General features: G+C 44.0%; 1 protein-coding gene across 2 annotated transcripts in view; it reads right to left on the bottom strand.

The window, feature by feature from the left end:
- The window catches only part of INTS4 (integrator complex subunit 4), a 36,314-nt gene that overhangs the window by 8,709 nt on the left and 5,712 nt on the right, over positions 1-21,893 (bottom strand). For both annotated transcript variants that reach the window (XM_086739721.1, XM_086739722.1), the window contains exons 6-17: positions 21,317-21,367; positions 20,625-20,713; positions 20,239-20,359; positions 19,642-19,713; positions 18,866-19,040; positions 15,727-15,932; positions 13,443-13,585; positions 11,332-11,447; positions 9,585-9,718; positions 8,642-8,799; positions 5,246-5,339; positions 3,264-3,344 (exon numbers count right to left, since the gene is read on the bottom strand). In XM_086739721.1, coding sequence (XP_086595847.1) covers positions 3,264-3,344; positions 5,246-5,339; positions 8,642-8,799; positions 9,585-9,718; positions 11,332-11,447; positions 13,443-13,585; positions 15,727-15,932; positions 18,866-19,040; positions 19,642-19,713; positions 20,239-20,359; positions 20,625-20,713; positions 21,317-21,367 — 1,440 coding nt within the window. The remainder of the gene's footprint in view (positions 1-3,263; positions 3,345-5,245; positions 5,340-8,641; positions 8,800-9,584; positions 9,719-11,331; positions 11,448-13,442; positions 13,586-15,726; positions 15,933-18,865; positions 19,041-19,641; positions 19,714-20,238; positions 20,360-20,624; positions 20,714-21,316; positions 21,368-21,893) is intronic.

Here is a 21,893-nt window from a genome sequence, read left to right as displayed (position 1 = left end):
TCTGGAGGGACTGCACTCCGTGGAAGAGATGACCCACGCCGGAGCAGTTCCACGAAGGACTGTGCCGTAGGGGTGGGACCCCACAACGGAGCAGGGGAGGAATGCGAGGAGTTCTTCCCCCGACCATGAAGCAGCGGTGTAAAACAACATATGATGAACTGACTGCAACCCCCATTCCCTCTTCCCCCCTGTGCCGCTCGGGGGGGGAAGGTAGTAGAGATAATGTTAAGCTTGGGAAGAGGGAGGGGTGGAGGGAGGTTATCTTGTTCCCTGTCTCATTATCCTGCTGTTTGTAGTAATAAATGAATAGTTTTCCCCAAGTCGAGTCTGTTTTGCCCGTGATGGTAACTTTAAGGATTTCTCCCTGTCCTTATCTCAAACCTTGAGCCGTTTTTCCTTATATTTTCTCTCCCTGTTCTCTCGGAGGGTGGGGGGAGTGAGAGAGAGACTGCGTAGTCTGGTCCGATCGGGGCTGAACTACGACAGCACTCCATCAGCAGTCTATCTTTTAACATTGCATGTTAAATTTCCACATGTAGAGCCCTCACAAACTCCCAGTGGCTGCTCTGGAATACAAAATGTGAGCAGTACAACGGAGCAGCCTCAAGCCCTGCTCAGGTTTACATTCCCGGAGCTAGATTTGACAAGTTCTCTTGCAAACAACTTTACATTCAACAACGCTTCAGGTACTGCAGCTGAAGATGGGAACTACCACAAGATAAATATCGTTCCGGGTTATTTTAGATGCACAGTTAAAAGCTCAGACAGGACACTGCACAGTTTTACTCACTGTACCTCATCTCCTGAATAGATGGGCTTAAGAGAAGCGCTCCAATTATTACAGTATGACTGCACAGAAGGCAAGAACTTGCAAGTTATTTAAGAGGAAATGTTCCCTCACCTTGCCCTGACAGGAAGTGATCTACATTCACAATCACAACAGATAAAACCTCCCAGGGGGCTCGCGTGCTGCAGAGAAGGGCACCAAAGACAGAGTTCAATCAGAGAAGATTTTAAAAGCTGACAGGCTTTTGTTTCTATTCATCCCTGGGGACAGCTGTCAACGGCACTGAAGATTTGATGCACAGCAGTAGCTGCCTCTTGTTACGTCTTCATTAACTGAAGACTCAAAACGTCAGCATAATTTCCCAGCAGATCCACAGACTTGCTTTCACCCTAGATTTGTTTCTAGATTATTTAATAGCTTGCTTTCTTCCTTTACCTCTTCTTAGGGCTTACCCTCAGTTTTTCCGGGATCAGATAATTTATACATCACAGAATCAGGGTAACTCAGGTTGGGTGGGACCTCTGGAGGTCATCTAGCCTGCTCACCTGCTCAGAGTAGGTGTAATTAGATCCCGTTACTCAGGGCAACATCAAATTGTGAACACTTCCAATGGTGGAGATTTCCCTCAGCTCTCTGGACAACCTGTCACAGTATGTAATCATCCTTACAGTAAAATCCGCCCCCCCCCACCTTATATCCAATCAGAATTTATCGTATTCCAACTTGGGTCCACTGTCTCTTGTCCATCTCATCTATATCCTACGATGAGGCTGTGGCAGACAACAGTAAATCCACCTTGAAGCCTTTTCTTCTCCAGGCTGGACAAGCCCAGTTCCCTCAGGCTCTCCTTACAAGGAAGCTCAAGGAAGCTCCAGCTCCTGACCACCTTGGTGGCCCTCTGCTGAACTTCCTTCAGTTTGTCAACATCTTCCATCTTCTGGGGAGGTCAAAACACAACACAGCCCTCCAGATGATCTTCCCAGAGCAAAACAACAGGGAATGATCACTTCCCTCAGTACAAGGACGCTGAGTTGCTGGAGTGCAGGCAGAAAAGGGCACCAAAGCTGGTGTGGGGTCAGGAGCAGCTGAGGGAGTGTTTAGTTTGGAGAAGAGGAGGCTGAGGGGAGACCTCATTACTCTCTACAACTCCCTGAAAGGAGGTTGCAGAGAGCTGGGTGTTGGTCTCTTCTCCCAAGTAACTTGTGATAGGACAAGAGGAAATGGCCTCAAGCTGCAGCAGAGGAGGTTTAGGTTGGATATTAGGAAACACTTCTTCACTGAAAGAGTGGTCGGGCACTGGAACAGGCTGCCCAGGGCAGTGGTGGAGTCACCATCCCTGGAGGTGTTCAAAGAACATGTAGACATGGCACGCCGGGACATGGTTTAGTGGACATGGTGGTGTTGGGTTGATGGTTGGACTTGATGATCTTGGAGGTCTTTTCTAACCTTAAAGATTCTATGATTCTATGATTCCCCAAGACCTGATCTTGGCTATCTTGCCGAGATAGCCCAGGATGCGGCTGGCGTTCTCTACTGCCTCATGTTCAATGTGCTGTCCACCAGGATCCCCACGTTGAACATCATGAGGTTCCTGTCATCCCAACTCCCCAACCTGTTCAGACCATCCTGAACAGCAGCCATGCCCTCCAGCGTACCAACTGGCTCCTCAATCTGGAGGAGCCTTATCACCACTTGTCCTGCCAGAACCCTGCCAGTTTGGTGAAAAGGAAACGACGGGAGACTGCATCAAAGGCTTTGCTAAAGTTGAAAGACATAACATCCATCGCCCTCCTCTTGTTCACAGCACGAGTCCCCTCATCATAGACAGCAATGATGTTGGGCAGGCATAATTTGCCCTCTGGAAATGTGTTCTGGTTGTTCCCAATCACCTTGTTGACCTCCACTTGTTCAGAAACGGCTTTTAAGAGGATTGGGTCCATAAACTTCCCCAGGAACAAGGTGAGACCAAGCAGCCCACAGTTTTTTGGATCTTCTTTCTTGCTTTTCTGGAAGATGGGTGTGATGTTTGCCTCACCCGCTCACCTTTTGAAGATGACAGTAATTACTCCTCTTTGGGGAACCAAGATTTACTTGGACAGACTATGGTAGCAGAATGTCAGAAGTGCCTTACTGTTGCACGGCCAAGGAACGGCTCGTTATTTGAGGACTAGGGGTAATGGTTTTAAAATAGAGGGAGGAAGATTTAGATTGGATATTAGGAAAAAAAAAAAAAATTACAATGAGGGTTGTAGTTGTAGAGCACTGAACAGGTTGCCCAGAGAGGCGGTGGATGCCCCATCCCTGGAAACATTCCAGGCCAGGTTGGCCGGGGCTGTGAGCAACCTGATCTGGTTGGAGATGTCCCTGCTCCTCGCAGGGGGGTTGGACTGGGTGGCCTTTGAAGGTCCCTTCCAACCCAAACCATTCTGTGATTCTATGAGTTGCCTCCATGCAGACCCAGTTGCTTCCACCTCACCTGTTTTGCTGCAGCAGACGCCAACGCGTTCTGTTTCAGGTACAGAGGAGCTGCCACATTCCACAGCTTCTCCTGCAAGGCCTACAGAAGACAACCATGACATGATGGTCAATACTCAGTCTTAACATTATAAAGCTGAGCTAGATGGGCTTGGGGGAAGGGAAGATGCCCTGTCTCTCAGCTGTACACCAACAGGTTGGTTGGAAAAGCAGGCCAAAGTTTTATTTTGTGCTTTTAAATACAACACGGGGAACCAAGGCCTACAAAATATGTATTGTCCTATAAATACGCAGAGATACCTACACAACTATAAAATATAGAACAGAAGTTGGGAATAATATGAACAAAGCTATGAATTAGAGACTGGCTGAGTCAAACTCTTCAGTACTTATTAAGGAGAACTTTATCCAGAACGAAGTCACTTATTAGAAAAACTATAGCCCACTGCTTTATCACCTCCATGAGACCAAGACCAGGGCAATCTCAGATTGCAGGCAAAAAAACCCCACCCAACCACACCCGATTTGCTTTTTGATTTATGTTAAAAAAAAATTAAGGAAGCTTGACTGGATGATTTATATCACTGCCTCCTTTTTGAAGCTGCCTCTCCTTACACACAAAGCTGGCTGCAGCCAGAGCTCAAGAACGTACAGGCCACATCCTCCGCCTAAGCTGGTCCCAGAATCCCAGTTAACTACCCCTAAAGTGGCCTTTTGAGCCTCGAGAGGCTGGGAAATGAAGATACTTTTTTTTTTCCCCCAACAGTTTCTTTCTGTTGGGAAAAGAAGCAATTGGAACAAAGTCTGCTGAAAAGGGCTGCTCTGATGTTTGGGTTCTCTCTGCCGTATCAGGATTTCTAATTTTAAGATATTATGAGTTACTTTCCATTTCAGCCACGTTACTGACTCCTCTGCATCGCTGCTGTATTGACTGTTCTACCGCTCGAGCCAAGAACAGCTGATGCAGCTTTTGCTCCCTTCTTCCAAACAGAGAGCTTCTCTTTGCCAGAGACACAAACCATCTGCTTCACTCCAGCCAAACCCTGGAGAAGGGCAACAAAGCCACCTCCAAATGCTGCTCCTCTGCCTGGACAGCACGTTTTGCTTTGGCAAAAGTCTGGGATTTCGCTAGGATCGTACTAAACTGTAACACTGCTTATCTGAAATACCTTCTTTGGGTCATAAATGTGCTCCAAGGCTTTGAGGGCTGCCAAGAGATGTGCCAACTGGCAGCTCTGCATTTAGCAAAGAAACTGAAATCCCTTCTTGGTTTTACATAACAAAGCTTTTATTGAGTCCCTTCTGGAAACTCGTTTGCTTTAGTTCTTGCTTTACATGTGTATAAATTCCATTCAAACACCTAAAGAATGCCACCAGGCTAATTTCGATACTATTGCCAGCTGATAGCTTGAGAAGGGAAGCAAAAAATTCCTTCCGAAAAGGATCACTGCCATGGTGTCAAAGTAACCACTTCATCTCCTAACACCAAATAGATAGATTATTTCAGGACTGTAAAAGAAAGTACAACTGATCTTTTGCTCAATCAAGTCTAAAAGTTTCGGCATTGATACCAAAAAAGCTGTCTACAAAACATTGTCTAGAAAAACTCCACTTATTGCAGTTTAGCAAAAAGCACTTCCAGCAGCCACCAGCAAAGAAAAGCTGCTCTCGTACCATAAAAGGCTCCAGAGTAGTTGCCTCCACTGTGATTTCTGTCAGAAAATAAACTCTGCACTGGCAAAACACACATGAACCAACAGAAGTTCTAGGTACAACAGCAGAGATTGGCACTGGCATGCTCACTGGCAAAGTTACTGCATAAATTATTTGCCACAGAAGGGAAGCGGGAATATCAGAAATCCATGGGAGCCACGCGTTCATCATACACCAGTTTCCAGCACAAACATCATGAAAGCGCACCACGAAGATGGACTGAGGGGATTTTTGGAGAACAGCCCCAAAAAACCCCAGATGAAATCAAACCTTGATGAGGAGCAGCTGACACTGAAGGTAAGTCGCTGTGAAATCTGCCATTCCTGCCAGTTCGGACTGCAGCTCTCCAAGCCTCTGAAGATCACTGAAGCATGTGGGGGGGGGGGGGGGGGGGGGGAAGAGAAAAAAAAACACACTGAGAGAGCAAGTCCAGAGGAGGCCATGAAGATAAGAAGGCTGGAGCACCTCTCCTGTGAGGCCAGGCTGAGAGAGCTGGGGCTGTTCAGCCTGGAGAAGAGGAGGCTCCGGGGAGAGCTGAGAGCGGCTCCCAGTGCCTAAAGGGGGCTGCAGGAAAGGTGGGGAGAGACTCTTTAGCACGGCCTGGTGTGGTAGGATGAGCGGTAATGGTTTCAAAATAGAGGAAGGTAGATTTAGACTGGATATTAGGAAAAAATTTCTTACACTGAGGGTGGTGGAGCACTGTCCCAGGTTGCCCAGAGAGGTGGTGGATGCCCCATCCCTGGAAACATTCCAGGCCAGGTTGGCCGGGGCTCTGAGCAACCTGATGTGGTTGGAGATGTCCCTGCTCCTTGCAGGGGGGTTGGACTGGGTGGCCTTTGAAGGTCCCTTCCACCCAAACCGTTCTGTGATTCTAAGTTAATCTAAACACACTCTGAACGCAGCAACCACAATGCTGAAACCAGCTGTTCCAGCATCTTGCTTTTCTTCTCCTTAGAAGGAGCACCAGAAACAGCAGCAAAATACACGGTACAAACGGTTTGCACCTTGGGACTTGGCATCTCCTTTCTTCCTGGAGGCTGACACAAGCACAGCACTGCAAGCAGGAAGCCTGTCAACCCACATTACTCTGCAGCCCTACAGGAACCGCACAGCATCGCAGTTCCAGATTTAACCTGAAAGACTCCCGACTTTATGGCGGCTAACGACCCGTTCGTGTTACGCCACTGGGAAATCGAACTATTCACATTGGCTACGAAGGGTTTGTTGGAACACATCGGGCTCACGCAACCAAGGAGATTTGAAATACAGCTGCCTTTTGAGAAGAAGCTGAAATCTGATGTACGGATATTTGCCCAAGGAGCTGCTGTGTGCTGTCTGGTACAAGGATTCCTTTTAAATCATACAGCAATACAAGAAGCTTTTAACTTCAGAGAAAAAAAAAAAAGGTAGTTAATGGAACCCAAAAAGGTTTTAGTTCTCTACTCTTAGGCATGTTTTAAAATTAAAAGTGAAAAAAAAAGAAAACAAAATTAATTTTCTGTTACAGAACTGAAAATAGATTGGATGATGTGGATTCAATGTGGATTCAATGCTCTTCTCTGTACTTTGCTTTGATCCAAAGTGTAACAAAATTGTCACTCTACTTCCACGTTTCCTACGACATTACTAAAATTTATCTTTGCATTTATGATGCAATTCTGAAACTCTGACTCTGCTAAACCAGAAGGCTGCTGAGTGCTGACACGTTACAAAAAAAAAAGAAGAAAAAAAAATAATCCATGGGATTATCTGTATAATTTGCAGCCAAATAAAATCTCTCCTAAGCAAGGGGCTGTGCCTTCCTTCCATGCAACAACAGCAGAGCAGCCTGAGCCTTATAGCGACTCCATTTCATCTTCTCCCAGAGAGCAGAGGAGACTCCTGGGTGCTTAATTCCCTTGTCAGACTCAATGCTTCACAACACACCAACAAGGAACAAGATGTCAGCTCTCAGCTAGGCAGATATTCCATTTCCCGCTCTTCTCCAGCTCCCAATTCAACTAATTCTATTTCCTTCCAAATCCTAAACAGATTTCAACGTTCCTGCAAGACACAAAAAACAATTCCCGCTGTACAGATGGAGAAATTAAACCACAAAGAGCGATTTGCTAAAAAGCCTCTCTTGCAGTTTCAGCTGCAGAGCCTGGGGGAAGAGCGTCAGTCCTGAGCGTGGTCAGAAATAAAAGTCCCAAGGAGACACCAGCTCCACGGAGTCTGCTTTACTTCCCCCGATGACAAGAATGATAAAGGAGGAGGGAATTCTAAAGGAGGAAGGAATTATGTCCCACCGCAGAATCCACTGCGGCGAGCTTCATCTGTCCCTCTCCTCTCAGCAACCAAACTGTCGGTGCAGGAAACTCTCGCCCTCTGCAAAATAACCTTTAACACTTTTTTTGGTTTTGTCTTAAATCCTCCTTCCTCTTAAGGGTGGAAAACATTTAGTATGGTTCCTGGGTGGTGATCCCAGTAGGAAAAAAGCCAAGCAAATAATTTCCATCAACTCCAAAGCATTACGGTCCTTTACTGCATAAGAGTTACGGATGCAGTCGGATCGTACGGATCTCTGACATGATTCCTACACTCCAAACTGAAAACATTCACAGCCTGTGGTGTTTCCAGACCTTCATCGTGCCTGGAAGACTCTGGGTTCTCTGCCAAGAGATCACCTGTTTCAAGCCTTTAGCGCATTAAATGCTCTGAAGTCGTTTTACAGTTCGCACAGTAGCTTCAGAACAGCTGAGGACAAGCCACATTGTTTTCACAGTTGCGTTTTCAGCGAGGAGCACGCTGTTTATTCTCCACGGCGGGTGGGTGTGAAAGCGATTTACAGCTACACATACAGAAGAGGCAGCTATTTTGGGGGAAGGAAAAAACTGAAGCTTTTTGGAATTCTATACGCCAAAGTATTTTAGATTGTTTTTTTTAAGTCTCATAATAAGACTCTTTTCCTCTTTCCAAGCTGAGGAATCACACTGAAAGAATCCTTTTCAAGTGTTTTGTTTGTGCAAATTAGGCCAGAGATGAAATGGAAGATGTGGCATAAAACCCACTTTCAGGAGCCACACCATACACCCTTCTCTGTACAACAGCAGACAGTAACACGCAGTAATATTGTCTCTTCCAAGAAAATCTGTCTCTGTTTTTCAAATTTACGAAGAATGCCGAAGTCCTTTATAAGCGGGACTGGCAATAAGAACCCAACAAAGCACCAGAAGCAGGTGTCTCCTGTGAAAGGCCACAGGACCTGGAAAATGGAAGAGCAAAGGGGCCAACCTCTCTCTCCCTACAAAAAAACAACCAACCAACCTTGTGCATGGACATTACAAATAATACAATCAAAATGAGGGACTCTTACAGGGACAGAGAACTAAGAATGACATGCAAGGCTGTCACCCATAAACCACAAAAACTCAGAGCACCCTGACCTGACTCTTACCATGCTCTGAAAAGATGTCCCCCCAAAACACACACTGATTATTCAGTGGAGCAGAACCAGACCTGAGACCATCAGTTTTATTTTAAACAGGCTGTGACTGCTGTTTTATCATGATGTTCTCCAGAAGAAGGCTGGAGCACAACACTGATATTCAGAAGCGCAGCACCTGCTTCAGAGAAGGTGGGAATCCTAACTGACCTTCCCAGGAAGAGCTCAGCTTGCAGCCTTACCGGATGGTAAATTCCAGCAGCTCCTGGATGCCCTGCGGGTCGAGGTGCTGAAGGTTGTAAACCCTCTCCAGGCTCTGATGCAGGAACTGCTGGGAAGGATCTTCGTGTGGTGTAATACTGGGAGAGACAGGGGAGGACACCAGCTTTCTACCTGGTAACTAAGCAAGAAGAAATACATGAATACAGAAAAGTCTAACACAAAGAATAACACTGCAAAATGCTGCGGCATTATTGAACAACTACCAATTGAGAGCTCCGATTTATTTCTCAAATTCAAAACTTACATCAAAAGATTTAAAGTGTGCATCTTATCTTTGTTAGTTAATACTCTCCATTTTATAATCCACTTACAGTTAGAGAACTTCAGGTTAAAATTCAGAAAACATCTTCCTCATCTGCTAACTCCAAGGCTGTTAAGTCAAGAGAAGTCCAAGACCACACAAACCACAATTCATTTTATGAGCTGTAACACGACTTAGGACCAACTTCAGACCCACTTCTACTTCCATGCAGGAAAAACATCCTTCAAAGCAGCAAGAAACACATTTCACCCATGAATAAACCATTTAGGTGGGAGATAAATCAAACGCTGGAAGATCTATAAAGGCTAAGCTCCCCCTCCCCACACAGTCAGAGCTACAGAAAGCTCCCAGGAATCCTGCTCTCCTAGCAGGAGGAATTCTTTCCTAACCAGCACACCATGTGCTGTTCTTGAGGGCAATAACGTTGTTATTCTCTCCAAAATATTACAAAATCCATATTGTAACAATTTAATATTTGGCTCTCCTTTGTTAATGTACATTTCAATATTCACTTGCTTGGAGCTTGGGAGAAAAAAAAAAAAAACTTTTAGAATCGAAGTGTTACACACCGAGAGACACGGAAGAGATCAGGAATATTCATAAGAGAGTGGCAAAGTGAAAATCAAAGTGGTTCAGCTTACTCTTAACGGCGGGACCAGATGAGAGAGGCTGTCCCGAAGATAGGCGTAATGTCTGAACGTATGATCAGAGAACAGGGCAGGCATTGTTGGGCAACTTTTAGCAGCATTAAAAATCAGAACCAGAACAGCAATGTCTGTTGAAATGGATTGTTAAAGAAAAATAAACAATAAGAAAGAGAGATCCTTGGGGGTGGCAAGTTAAAATAACAACTCAAGAACTCTTTTCTTTGCTGGAAATTGTTTAGGGAGTTCTTTACAGTTGGAGAACGCTGAGCAAAACCCAAAGAGACAGCTGTCTGAGCAATGAAAACAAACTACAAAGCGCAAACATGACAGGATGGGCCATATTGGAGGAAGGATGTTACTGCCAACACGGGACTGCTCACAGGCGACACAAAGGAGAGGAGCCAGGGATTAAAAATGCAGAACACGCTCATTAGGTGGAGTTACACTCTTCCTCAAAGCTTACACTGTGCTTACCAGTTTGGTACCCAAACCTGCACTTGCCTGCACAAGGAAGAAGTAGGTTCAGCCACAGAAGGGACTGAATCCACATCTCTCACCTCCTGAAAAAGTCTTCTGCATCTGTGAGCTGCCAAGCATAAAGGCTTCCACTTGACAAACCAATTTCTTCTCTTCACCCAAAATCCTTCCCAAATTTTCAGCTGCAGCTATTCAACTAACCTGATTCAAATTTGCCAAGTGCTTTGAATCAAACAAAACCATGTTTTTAATTAACAGTTTACACTGGAAACGTACCCTTCAGGTCTACCTTGTAGCTTCTGGCTCCCAAGCCTGTCTTCATATAATATCTCTCCATAAAATTTAGAGAGAAGCTACCTCCAGAACATTCTCTAAAATAATATTCTTTGCTTCAGGGCAGGAAGGTGCGTTGAGCTAAATACCAGCTTTCTCCCCACCCCAATGTTCCTTCAATTCTCAACTCATAGGACAAATTTACTCAAATTATTACTCAGGTATTACTCAGGGATTAATCTCTCTCTCCACCCGATTCCAGCCCTTTTCAATTCTCACCAGGTAGAAGTTCTAGCTGATGGCCTGTGACTGGTGAGAGAAATAAGGAGCAGCTTCACAGAGGAAGAGAGTTGTTCCAGTCTAACACCTCTCAGCACGCATCAGAAATAACATTACATTCTGCAATCACTCAGAAGGGAAGCAAGGAGAAAGAACAACGGAAAAATGGTATTTTGCATTTCCAAGGCATCTCCTATTGTTAAGGATAACGGTACAACAATAATAGTTTGTATTCTAAAGCACTGGAAGAGATAACACTAATATAAGGATTTCTGATTTTGAATTGTTTCAAATGGTTACAGATTTATAGCATTACGGGGATTCAGCCAGCGCTGTACGAAGATGGAAAGTAAAACCACTTTTCTTATTGAAAAGCCAAAGCGTCTTCAAAATTAGTGCAAACTAGACAAACATTTTCACATCAAAGGACTCGATCAGCAAAGCCTAAACCTTGACAGATTGCTTCATAAACAAATTATTCATCACAGCCTAAAAAAAGGCCAATTATACCACGTTGGTATTTACGGAGATGCTTCCAGATAACAGTTATTCCATCGCTTGTTGAGTAATAGAATTAAGCGGCAAAGGGATTCAGAAATAGCTACAGGATTGTCTGCTACAGTTTGAAATTATTTCATGAACGGGAGCACCAGGAAATATGAATAAAACCTTTCAGAGTCAAAATTATCAACCGGCTTCATTAAAAAGATACAGGCTGGGTCATCCATGTCTGGTTCTGGAGTGTCAAAGAACGGATGCGTGCTCAGCAGCTCCGGGACTAACGGAAGCACCAAAGTGGGATGCCTGCTTCCCAAGAACTTCAAGCATCTGCAAATACACAGATTGAAGCATTCTTAGTAAACATGTACATTGTAAAATACAACATTTTAAAGCTTTATTGCTTTATGGTGCAGCAGCAATTTGAGGCGCTGATCAGCATCAAAATCCTGCTGTCTCTTCATGGCTGAGTATTTCCATTAATATTTTACAAGACACAAGAAAACTGAGAGCACAGCTTGAAAAAAACAAGCAGCAATTAAAGTTTCTTTATTTAAACTGTCCAAGAAATACTTAACACCTGGAGCTATACAACCCAAGAAAAGCTTTCATACTAAACACTAATAAATGAGTGAAGGGGGTAAAAACCCAATCAAACAACAAAACCCAAAAACACCAAACTCCAAAACCACTGTAGGACTGAAAGACAAAGAAGACTGAAATAAGTGCTTCCAATAACACCCAAGAATTCCATCTCAAACCACGTGCACTGGAGCGAGCATCATTTCCTTTGTTGCCTCCACTAAACAACCAAAAAACCCCACACAAACCTTCATTATTTTTGTTCAGACAGAAAAAGTCCCTCCAACAGCATAATACCACGCAGCCAATCCCCTTGTCACGGCTGATATAATCGACTGCTAGTAAATATTACTATTTAACGCGGTGTCAAGTAAGCACAAAACGTGGATGAGAAGCTCAACATGAGCCGGCAATGCACCCCTGCGGCCCAGAAGGCCAACCGCATCCTGGGCTGCATCAAGAGAAGCGTGGGCAGCAGGTCGAGGGAGGTGATTCTCCCCCTCTACTCTGCCCTGGTGAGACCCCACCTGCAGCGCTGCATCCAGCTCTGGAGCCCCCAGAATAAGAAGGACACGGACCAGTTGGAGAGGGTCCGAAGGAGGCCACAAAGATGATGAGAGGGCTGGAGCAGCTCTGCTGTGAGGCCAGGCCGAGAGAGCTGGGGCTGTTCAGCCTGGAGAAGAGGAGGCTCCGGGGAGACCTGAGAGCGGCCTCCCAGTGCGTAAAGGGGGCTGCAGGAAAGCTGGGGAGAGTAAGCTGGGAGGTAATTGTCCCCCTGTACTCGGCACTGGTGAGGCCGCACCTCGAGTACTGTGTTCAGTTTTGGGCCCCTCACTGCAAGAAAGACATTGAGGCCCTGGAACGCGTTCAGAGGAGGGCTACGAAGCTGGTGAGGGGTCTGGAGCACAGGCCTTATGAGGAGCGGTTGAGGGAGCTGGGATTGTTCCGTCTGGAGAAGAGGAGGCTCAGGGGAGACCTTATAGCTCTCTATAACTTCCTGAAGGGAGGTTGTAGTGAGCTAGGGGTCGGCCTTTTCTCTCGTGTAGACAGTGATAGAACTAGAGGCAATGGTTTCAAGCTGCGCCAGGGGAGATTCAGGCTGGACATTAGGAAATATTACTTCTCGGAAAGGGTAGTCAGGCACTGGAATGCACTGCCCAGGAAGGTGGTGGAGTCACCGACCATGGGGGTGTTCAAGAAACGTTTGGATGTTGTGTTGAGGGATATGATTTAGCTGAGAAGTATTGGTGATGGTTGGACTGGATGATCTTTTAGGTCTTTTCCAATCTTGATAATAATTCTGTAATTCTGTAATTCTTCAGGAGGGCCTGGTGTGATTGGACGAGGGGTAATGGTTTCAAAATAGAGGGAGGTAGATTTAGATTAGATATTAGGAAAAAATGTTTTACAATGAGGGTGGAGGAGCACTGGCCCAGGTTGCCCAGAGAGGCGGTGGATGCCCCATCCCTGGAAACATTCCAGGCCAGGTTGGCCGGGGCTCTGAGCAACCTGATGTGGTTGGAGATGTCCCTGCTCCTTGCAGGGGGGTTGGACTGGATGACCCTTGAAGGTCCCTTCCAACCCAAACCATTCCATGATTCTATGATTCTATGACTCCAAACACTTACAGAATAACAGCAGTGGGTACCTGCAATACTTGTCACCTGCTTACCTAGCTCAATATTTGCCTAATGCCTCTATTACTAAAAAGAATAGGAAAATAAGGACACTGAACACACTCACTTCCATATGGATTCTCTGTCTGTGGGATACTTCGTCAGGTTTTTCAGCAGCTCCACCAGCGCAAGATGGATGCCTTCTTTAGTTGAGACATTGGTGCAACACAGCAGTTCATGAAGCGCTTCCCGAATGTCCCTTGAGGAATCCTAAAATAAATAAATAAATAAATAAACAGAAAGATTAAAAAAAGAAGATGTGCCTGCATATAGATTTACTTTAAAGGTAGTGGTTCCTATTCCTTGGCTTAATTAGCGCTAGAGGCATCTGAAAAACAGCGCAGGTTTTTAGTTATCATAGCTAAGCGCAGAGGAAGCGACAGACCAGGCAACTCCTGCAGGGTCTCCTGCTGGTCTCATCCAGCCACGTGCTTCGTTTACTGGAATGAGTGGGAACTGCTTCACCGCTGACCTTCCCAAGCAGAGCAAGAATCACTGTTGGGTTTAGGTGATGCCTTACCCTTAGGCACAGGCAGTAACAGGAAGGGAAGGCGCTGGGTAACTCAGCAAAACAACCACCAAAGATTGTTTTATCGTCTTCGGAGAAGCCTTTCACCATTCAACACATGAAGCTCAACTCCACAAGCCTTGAACCTGGTCACCAGCCTTCAGAGGGTTTGTATAAGCGCTAAAGACACGTCAATGGCTGGACAGACCAGATCAATATCTATAGGGTAAAAGAATTTGGCCTAACTACAGGTTTACAGACAGGCAATAAAAAAAAAAAAAACAACCCACCAACAAAACACAACGCAGTCTTAAAAGTTTCATCAGGAACTATGAGTGTACAGGACCCCTAATGTACCACTTCTCAAGTCACACTGCACCTATGTTATTTTTCAGGCCAGGGTGACGTTGTTCAGACGAGCTTATGCAATCTCCAAGCAGTATTTTTAGAAGCGCTGTGGCTGAACTCCAGCTTAATTAATTACATTCCTTCTGCCAAAATCCACCTTGCCGTTCCGTATCAATGCATCGTACTTCCTTGCTATCAGCATTTGTACAGCACTGCTGGACAGAATGTGAAGGTTTGACAGGATACAGAACTGGATGAGTTTCAATGGTGGATTATTTTTTTTTTACTTATAATTTGCTACGTATCAACAGCTTATTCATCACTGTCTTACACAAAACACAGTCCTTTTGTAAAAGCTCTTAAACAATGGCCAACACAGAAATGATCAAAGGAGGAAAGCACAGCAGGCCTTCTCAGCCGTTCCTTATTTTGGTGGTGGAAGGCAGACAATGACCAAAAGGGAAAACATCTGCTAAGAACAGGAATGAAATGACCATGGAGATAACACACTCCAGGTGAGTTGCACAGAATCATGGAATGATTTGGGTTGGAAGGGACCTTTCAAGGCCACCCAGCCCAGCCCCCCTGCAAGGAGCAGGGACATCTCCAACCACATCAGGTTGCTCAGAGCCCCGGCCAACCTGGCCTTGAATGTTTCCAGGGATGGGGCATCCACTGCCTCTCTGGGCAACCTGGGACAGTGCTCCACCACCCTCAGTGTAAAACATTTTTTCCTAATATCTAATCTAAATCTACCTCCCTCTATTTTGAGACCATTACCCCTTGTCCTGTCACACCAGGCCCTGTTGAAGAGTCTCTCCCCACCTCTCCTGCAGCCCCCTGTAGGCACTGGGAGCCGCTCTCAGGTCTCCCCGGAGCCTCCTCTTCTCCAGGCTGAACAGCCCCAACTCTCAGCCCGTTTGAGGAGAAGCAGTTTGGAACAGCACTGTTCATACAGCTGAAATCTCTTCCCCTTCCCAGATTAAACCAGGAACAGCAGCTGACTCATGCTGGATCCTGGCTGAGCACTGACTAGCTGGGAAAGGCCAAATCTATACCGCAGAGCATGCTGACAAACCCTCTGAAAAGTCAGAAGAGATCCCAGGCCCACGCACTGGCTTTGCTTGGTGAGCAAAGGTGTAGCCAAAGCAGCTGAACGAAGGAAACAGAAAGAAAATAAAGTTGTATTCAACGTAAAGTGGTGCAGAGTGCTGGACCGCAAAACCAGACAGAAGGAAACACACGTGATGCAGCAGCACAGTGATCAAGGGAAGAGTTTTTATCTGAAATCAATCTACTTAAAAAGTATTCTGTTGTCCTGGAGATTACAAGCTACTTGACCTTAGGAGACTTTGAGGGTGTTCAAAGGAGAGGGAAAAAAACCAACAAAGGTGGATGGTTTCAGCTCAGAGGAAGGGGCTCATTAGCTCTCTACAACTGTAACACTCAAAGAAAGCAGGAATGCTATTTTTTTCCCTCCTCAGGAATTTCTTACCTCCAAGACAGCTAACACAGTATCCAGCTGGTCTTCCCGCAGCGTGATGTTGTTGGAAATTTTTCTCATTGTGTGTATTGACTGCAATCTCACCTCCTCAATTTCGTCGTTAAACATGTCAACCAAAAAATCCAGGCATTTCTCCGCAAAAGAAGGCGAGGACTGAGCCAACATACAGAGAGCTTCAACCGCAGCGATCCGAACCTCTGTTAAAAGAAGGGGAGAGAATTCATTGTTAGTGCTGGTTAAAAGGACATACTGCCCAACAGTCATGCCTCGCATTATTCAAGGACTTGGCTAAGGGCGGGAGATGCTAAGGAAACCCTGAGGATGACGGAGAATAAGCAAGGACCCGCACCATTAGGGATCGTAGAATCATGGAACCATTTCGGTGGGAAGGGACCTTCAAAGCCCACCCAGTCCAACCCCCCTGCAAGGAGCAGGGACATCTCCAACCACATCAGGTTGCTCAGAGCCCCGGCCAACCTGGCCTTGAATGTTTCCAGGGATGGGGCATCCACCGCCTCTCTGGGCAACCTGGGCCACTGTTCTACCTCCACCACCCTCACTGTAAAGAATTTGCTTCCTAATATCTAATCTACATCTACTTCCCTCTATTTTGAAACCATTACCCCTCGTCCTGTCACAACAAGCCCTGCTGAAGAGTTTCTTTTCACAGACAAGTCTTCAAATCAAAAGCCTCACCTCTAATACAGCGCGTGCTGCTGCCATAAGCACCTGCAAGAGAGACTTGCAGGTGCAAAGCAGGTCTTCTATCCAGCAATAAATACCAGGGATTTCATAATGTGTTTTGCAAGCGTGGCTAAAACCCTGGTAGCTTAAGCAAACTAATTTAGATAATTCAACTCCGCTTGTTTTACTCTTCCTGACATTTTAATTGCTCAGAGCATTCACTGCATTTTTAACTTGCTGTGTAGCACTTCATGAATTGCTGAAAAGCCCCAGAGTATCAGCATTGTGGCAGTAAACAGAATGAAATTCCTCTGCTTTGTGACTTTGGATTCCTCAAAAGAAAGAAAAAAGGTGCAACCTAATTATTAAAATTACTCAGAATATAGGCAAAAAAGCATCAAACGGTGTCCACAGTGTATTCATGCTGTAAAATACAGCAGGAATTTGAAGAATATGCAAACATAACAGGCTTAAGTGGAGATGAGATTCTCTTTCCTGCAGCCATCCTCAATAGCTTCTATGCTTTTTATGATCCCGGCACATAAATAAGAACATCATTGTTTTAAACATACTTTTCTTTTTCATTCAAATTAGCTCATCTCAAAACCATTTACTTAAACTCCTATGTAGCTTTTAGGTCTACTGTTTTTAAAGAACATATTTGATTCCTGATGATTCTGATTAAGTAGAAAAATGCGAACACAGCAAGACCCTGGCTTATTCAGTAACAAAGCTTTTGTCACGACGACAAGTCTCTGCGGTCGTTAAGACCAAGGTATTAGAGAAGAAAAACATTTGGCCAATATTGCTTTCATAAACCCACACACTAATTTAGATTTAAGCTACAACATGGAATTCAAGAAATGAAGCAGCACTGAAGAAGAGAGGTCAGCAGTATTTAAAAATGCCGCAGTGGAGGGAGAGATCCATGTTATTTAAAGATCTGTGTGTATTCCACATTATCATTCTCTAATAGCACCGTATCACCACGAGACCTACGGCACAACAAACTGGAGGATGTGTTTCACAGGTCAATGGGCTGAGCCAGGGAAGTTTTTTTAATGTTAGTAAGAAAAAAAAAAAAAAAAAAGTCACATTTTCAGGCTTCAGAGAGAGTTTAGCTAGTAGGAAAACATGCTTTTATTTGCAAAAGTCATGGAACAATAAACCAAGAAAATTTACAGCAATATTTGTTATGGTGGTTTTTTCACTTTCTAATTTAGCTTCATCTTTCCAGTAACATTAAAAGTAAATTCAGGAACAACACTCAGAGCCCAGCATTTTCATGATTCTATGTAAATACCAGCCACTCTCAGTAGCCTTAAGAAATATAAATCTTCACTTTCCCAACGGGAAAGTTGGACTGGGAAGGGCAGCACAGAGACTTTCCTAAGGCCATCAGCATTGTCAATGCCACAGCCGAATTCAGGACCTCAGGAACGTCTGTGTCTCAGTTTGACACCTACATAAGGTAAATGTGACCTCAGAACATGGATATTTCCATTAAAGAAAAAGAATTACCAGTAACATTGCTAAAGATGCAAGCAAGACCTCACCTGAAACTAAAGTATCTGAAAACACACAGATCCAGCCACCAGTTTTCCAGAATAACGCATTCTAGCTGGCCAAGAGGAAAGCTTTCACAGCAGCAGAGACTAAAAGGAACCCAACCTGTTTAGCCCCTTGCAAACTGAAAGCAGTCTCTTAATTTGTTAGGGGAGCCAGTCCCTGAGAAAGGCAACAACTATTTAATCTGAAACCTAGCACTAGCTAAGAACAAATGGGTATAAATTGGCTGTGGGTAAAACTGGGCTGGAAATTAGAAGAAGAAAACTTCCATTTGTTAGAGCTGGTGGATTCTGAAATATTTTGAAAAATATGTGGGTTTGTCTCCACTAGTTCTAACTTTCCTTAGGATGGATGCAGCTATGTTTACAAAATGAATGATTACAGGACTCCATGGACACATTTTAAACTAGTTCTATAAATTTCAATTTTCCTTCCTGCAGAGAAAACACCGATTTCACACAGCAGGAACTAACGTTGCCGATTCAGAGCCACATGCAGCTGCTAAATTTAATTCAATTTAAAAAAAAAATATATAAAATAACGCCAGTGGGTTTCTGCATAACATAAGCAACCACTTCTTACCAGATATTTTACTAAAACTTTACCAGTTGTAGGAACCTGTGTGGTTTGGCTACTCAATGGAACATTTCTATCCAAAATTCTGTGCAACACTGGAGCATCTTCGAAAGAACCGCCATAACAGAGATCACAACGGAATAAAAACTCACCACCCTGAAGTCCACAATTTGGTCAAAAAAACCCAAACACAACAGCCGAGTGATCTATTTTGACCAAAAAAGAACCCAAACCCCAAAAAAAAGCTTATCAGCCAGCACACATCTCCTCCCTTAGTCTTCCAGACTAAGTTAACACTTACCGTACATCTCATCTTCCAGGCCATGAACAAAAGCCCCACAAGCTCCTGATTCTATCAAGTTTACAGCACCCGTATCGACTTCTTCTTTGGGAGCATCATCTCCCCACTTTCTGCCGCTTGAAAACTCCCCAGAGCTGTAGAGTTCCTTGGCTCGTTCATGCGCAGTGCGCTTCCTCTATCCAAACAAGTTTTTCAGTTACAACCATGGTAAACTTTAAAGGCGCTCAAAGAAAATATTAAATGGCTTTACGGGATTTGAAAATAGAGGTAGCTAGAGGCTTAGACATTGACAGACACATGTAAATGCTAAGAAAAGCAAACAGTACATTCTTTTCTATGAGTATTTCTAATTGCCAGTAACTTTTTGTAGTGTCAATGCTGGGAAAGGATAATAACTAATATATTTTAATTAACGCCTAGGTCTACTGGTTAGATCTTGCAGGACGTTTCTAGAAGCTTGCTCCTAAAGCTAGGATGCAATCTTTTCATAGACAATAAAGCTTTTAGCCAAAAAGCTGTCAGAACGCCACAAACGTTTACCTCTCATCTGCACAACCTCAATAGCCTAGAGCTGTTTATTGCGTACTCGCCTAATGAAATCTAAACCCAGCAATTGCTTCATTAACTTTAATCTAAAAGAAAATCTGTCATCATCAATTAATTCTCAGCAGCCCTGAGGCAAGAACGTGGTAAACAAACACACTCAACATTAACATACCTGTGGTGCGATTTTAATGCACCACACACAGTGAGAACAAACCCAAACATCTACATACCCTCAGATCTGACATGAGCTTCTTGTCCAGGGTCTGCTCTAAGAAATGGGAGCTAACTTGTTGCATAGAACCCTAAAGGAAGAAAAAAAAAAAAAAAAAAAAAAAAATCAAAAAGGAAGAAACAGGATTATTCTGAATTACACCATGTAATTTCCTGACTTATCCCAACACGGTGTCCAATCTCATCCACTCAGAATTCTAACAGCTTTATACAGCGGTTGACACCACCATACGTCAGAGCCTAAAGAAGTTTAAGAAGACCAGAACATCTTATTTTCCCCCTGAGGTTAATATGGTCTTTCTTGAGTTCAGTTAGTTTACATGTCTTGTGCTGGAGAAGGAGGAGGACGGAATTATGACAAGTATTTGTTTTTTTTTCTTGGATACCCACCCCTCTACTCTGAAGAAAAGAATCACTGCAGAGTTCAGTTGAGAAATTTCTTCTTCTCTCAACCTCTCTCACTTCTTTCTTCTCAGAATTTTGGTAAAAATTTACCTACACAGTTTTTAAACATCACGCCATGTCTTTTCAAATATATGCAAAAAGCAAAGTAGCGTAAGATGAACTATTTTCAAATAGAAAAGAACGCAACTTACCAATAACTTAGCAGCTTGAACTCTAACGACCCAGGAACCATCGCTAACCATATGGCAAATTTTTCCAAACGCATCATCAACCAAGCGAATTTCTTCGTTAGAAGACGGAATCGGGACAATGCTAACAGAGAAACACAAATCAGTACGCTCACCTGATATCATGCTGGATGGCATCAAGGAAAAAACAACTACGGTGAATTCCTATGGATGTGCAACAAATACCAGGAACCGAAACTTCATCTGGATTGGCGCGTTCTTATCAGGTATCAGCAATTTGTGTACATCAGCTTTCCAACAGCTACTCCTGAGACTTACTAGCACAAATTTCTCAGGATTAGGATGATCACTACGCCGGTATTTTGAGTCATTTTGCATACAGCACGTACCTTTCAGGGTAAAGTTGACTGAGGACCCAAATGAGCTGAACTGCAGCACTGCGCACTTGCTCGTAATCATCCGCCAGCAGCTTGCAAGCCTAAAAGAAGATTCCCAGTCCAGTACACCAGAAACACCTCCCCCTGAGCTGTCACTCCCTCCCCACCGTGCAATTAGTATCCTCACCATGAATCAGGCGGGACAGATTATAACATTCAGACTTCCCTTCTACTCTCTAGTATGGCCAAGTTTGCTCCTAATCAAGTCAGGCACATGCTTTAAAACTCCAGAATTGCCTGAGCTACGCAGGAAGCACGAGATGTGAATGTGTGACAGAACTAATTTGATACAGGCTTCAGCTGCACAGCCTTACTGACGTAACAAATACTCTCCAATGAACAAGGGGTTAAGACTTTGAGCCTGCCAGAAGACAGTAATAATTACATACTGCCTTGCCCTTCCCATTGTTATCTCCCCCAATAATTAATATATATCAAAGCATACGCTTCAGCGCGTTTCAGCACAACGGATGCAAAACAGAGAGTTTTATTTCCACTGCCATACAACAAGGAATACAGGCAACCTAAGGGCAAAGCGTTCCCTGTTCAGCGCCCTCCTCCTCTCAAAGCACGTTGTCACAGAATCTAAAAAGCAAGATACACAAACAAGTACAAAATGAATACAAATTAATACAAGGTTTTACCTGACTGTAAATAGCTTGCTGTAATTTTAATCCTCTTTCATGAAGTTGCAGCTACAGGGAAAAAAAAAAAAAAAAAACCACAAAAAAGTGTAACTGTAGGTTTAAGTGACACAAACTAAGTTTTCACCACCGTTTAAGTGACACAAAGTCTTCACCACTGTTTCTTCTGCTTTGAGTAAACTCAGTAGCTTGCATTTCTGGATTGCTGCTATAATTAAAATATTTAATTATCTTAGGTGCGAGCATTTTAAGAACCGACTTCAGTATTTTAAGCTATTTTAATATTTTTAAGTATTTTAACCTTGATTTCAGTATAATTTCTTTTCAACTTCACAGCCGTTCATACTTTGATCGATTAGGAAAATACAGTTTATATAAATATACTGCCTGTTGATTCTCCCAACCTTCAAACAGCTGTTTAGTGTTAGCCATATTCAACCACAACTAAAACAGATACAGGAATTTTCAAAATAATTAGTCTACTACCGTTCCTGAAACACGGACCCAAAAGTAGCACTGCCAATGAATTTTCATGCCCTCTAAATCTTTCAATTACCGAACCAAAGGAGCAGCGAAA

Source organism: Chlamydotis macqueenii, chromosome 1 (genome assembly GCF_036417535.1).
Source record: "Chlamydotis macqueenii isolate bChlMac1 chromosome 1, bChlMac1.mat, whole genome shotgun sequence".
Classification (NCBI taxonomy): Eukaryota; Metazoa; Chordata; class Aves; order Otidiformes; family Otididae; genus Chlamydotis; species Chlamydotis macqueenii.
Note: the sequence above shows the minus strand (reverse complement) of the source record. Positions and strands in the feature narration are given on the sequence as shown.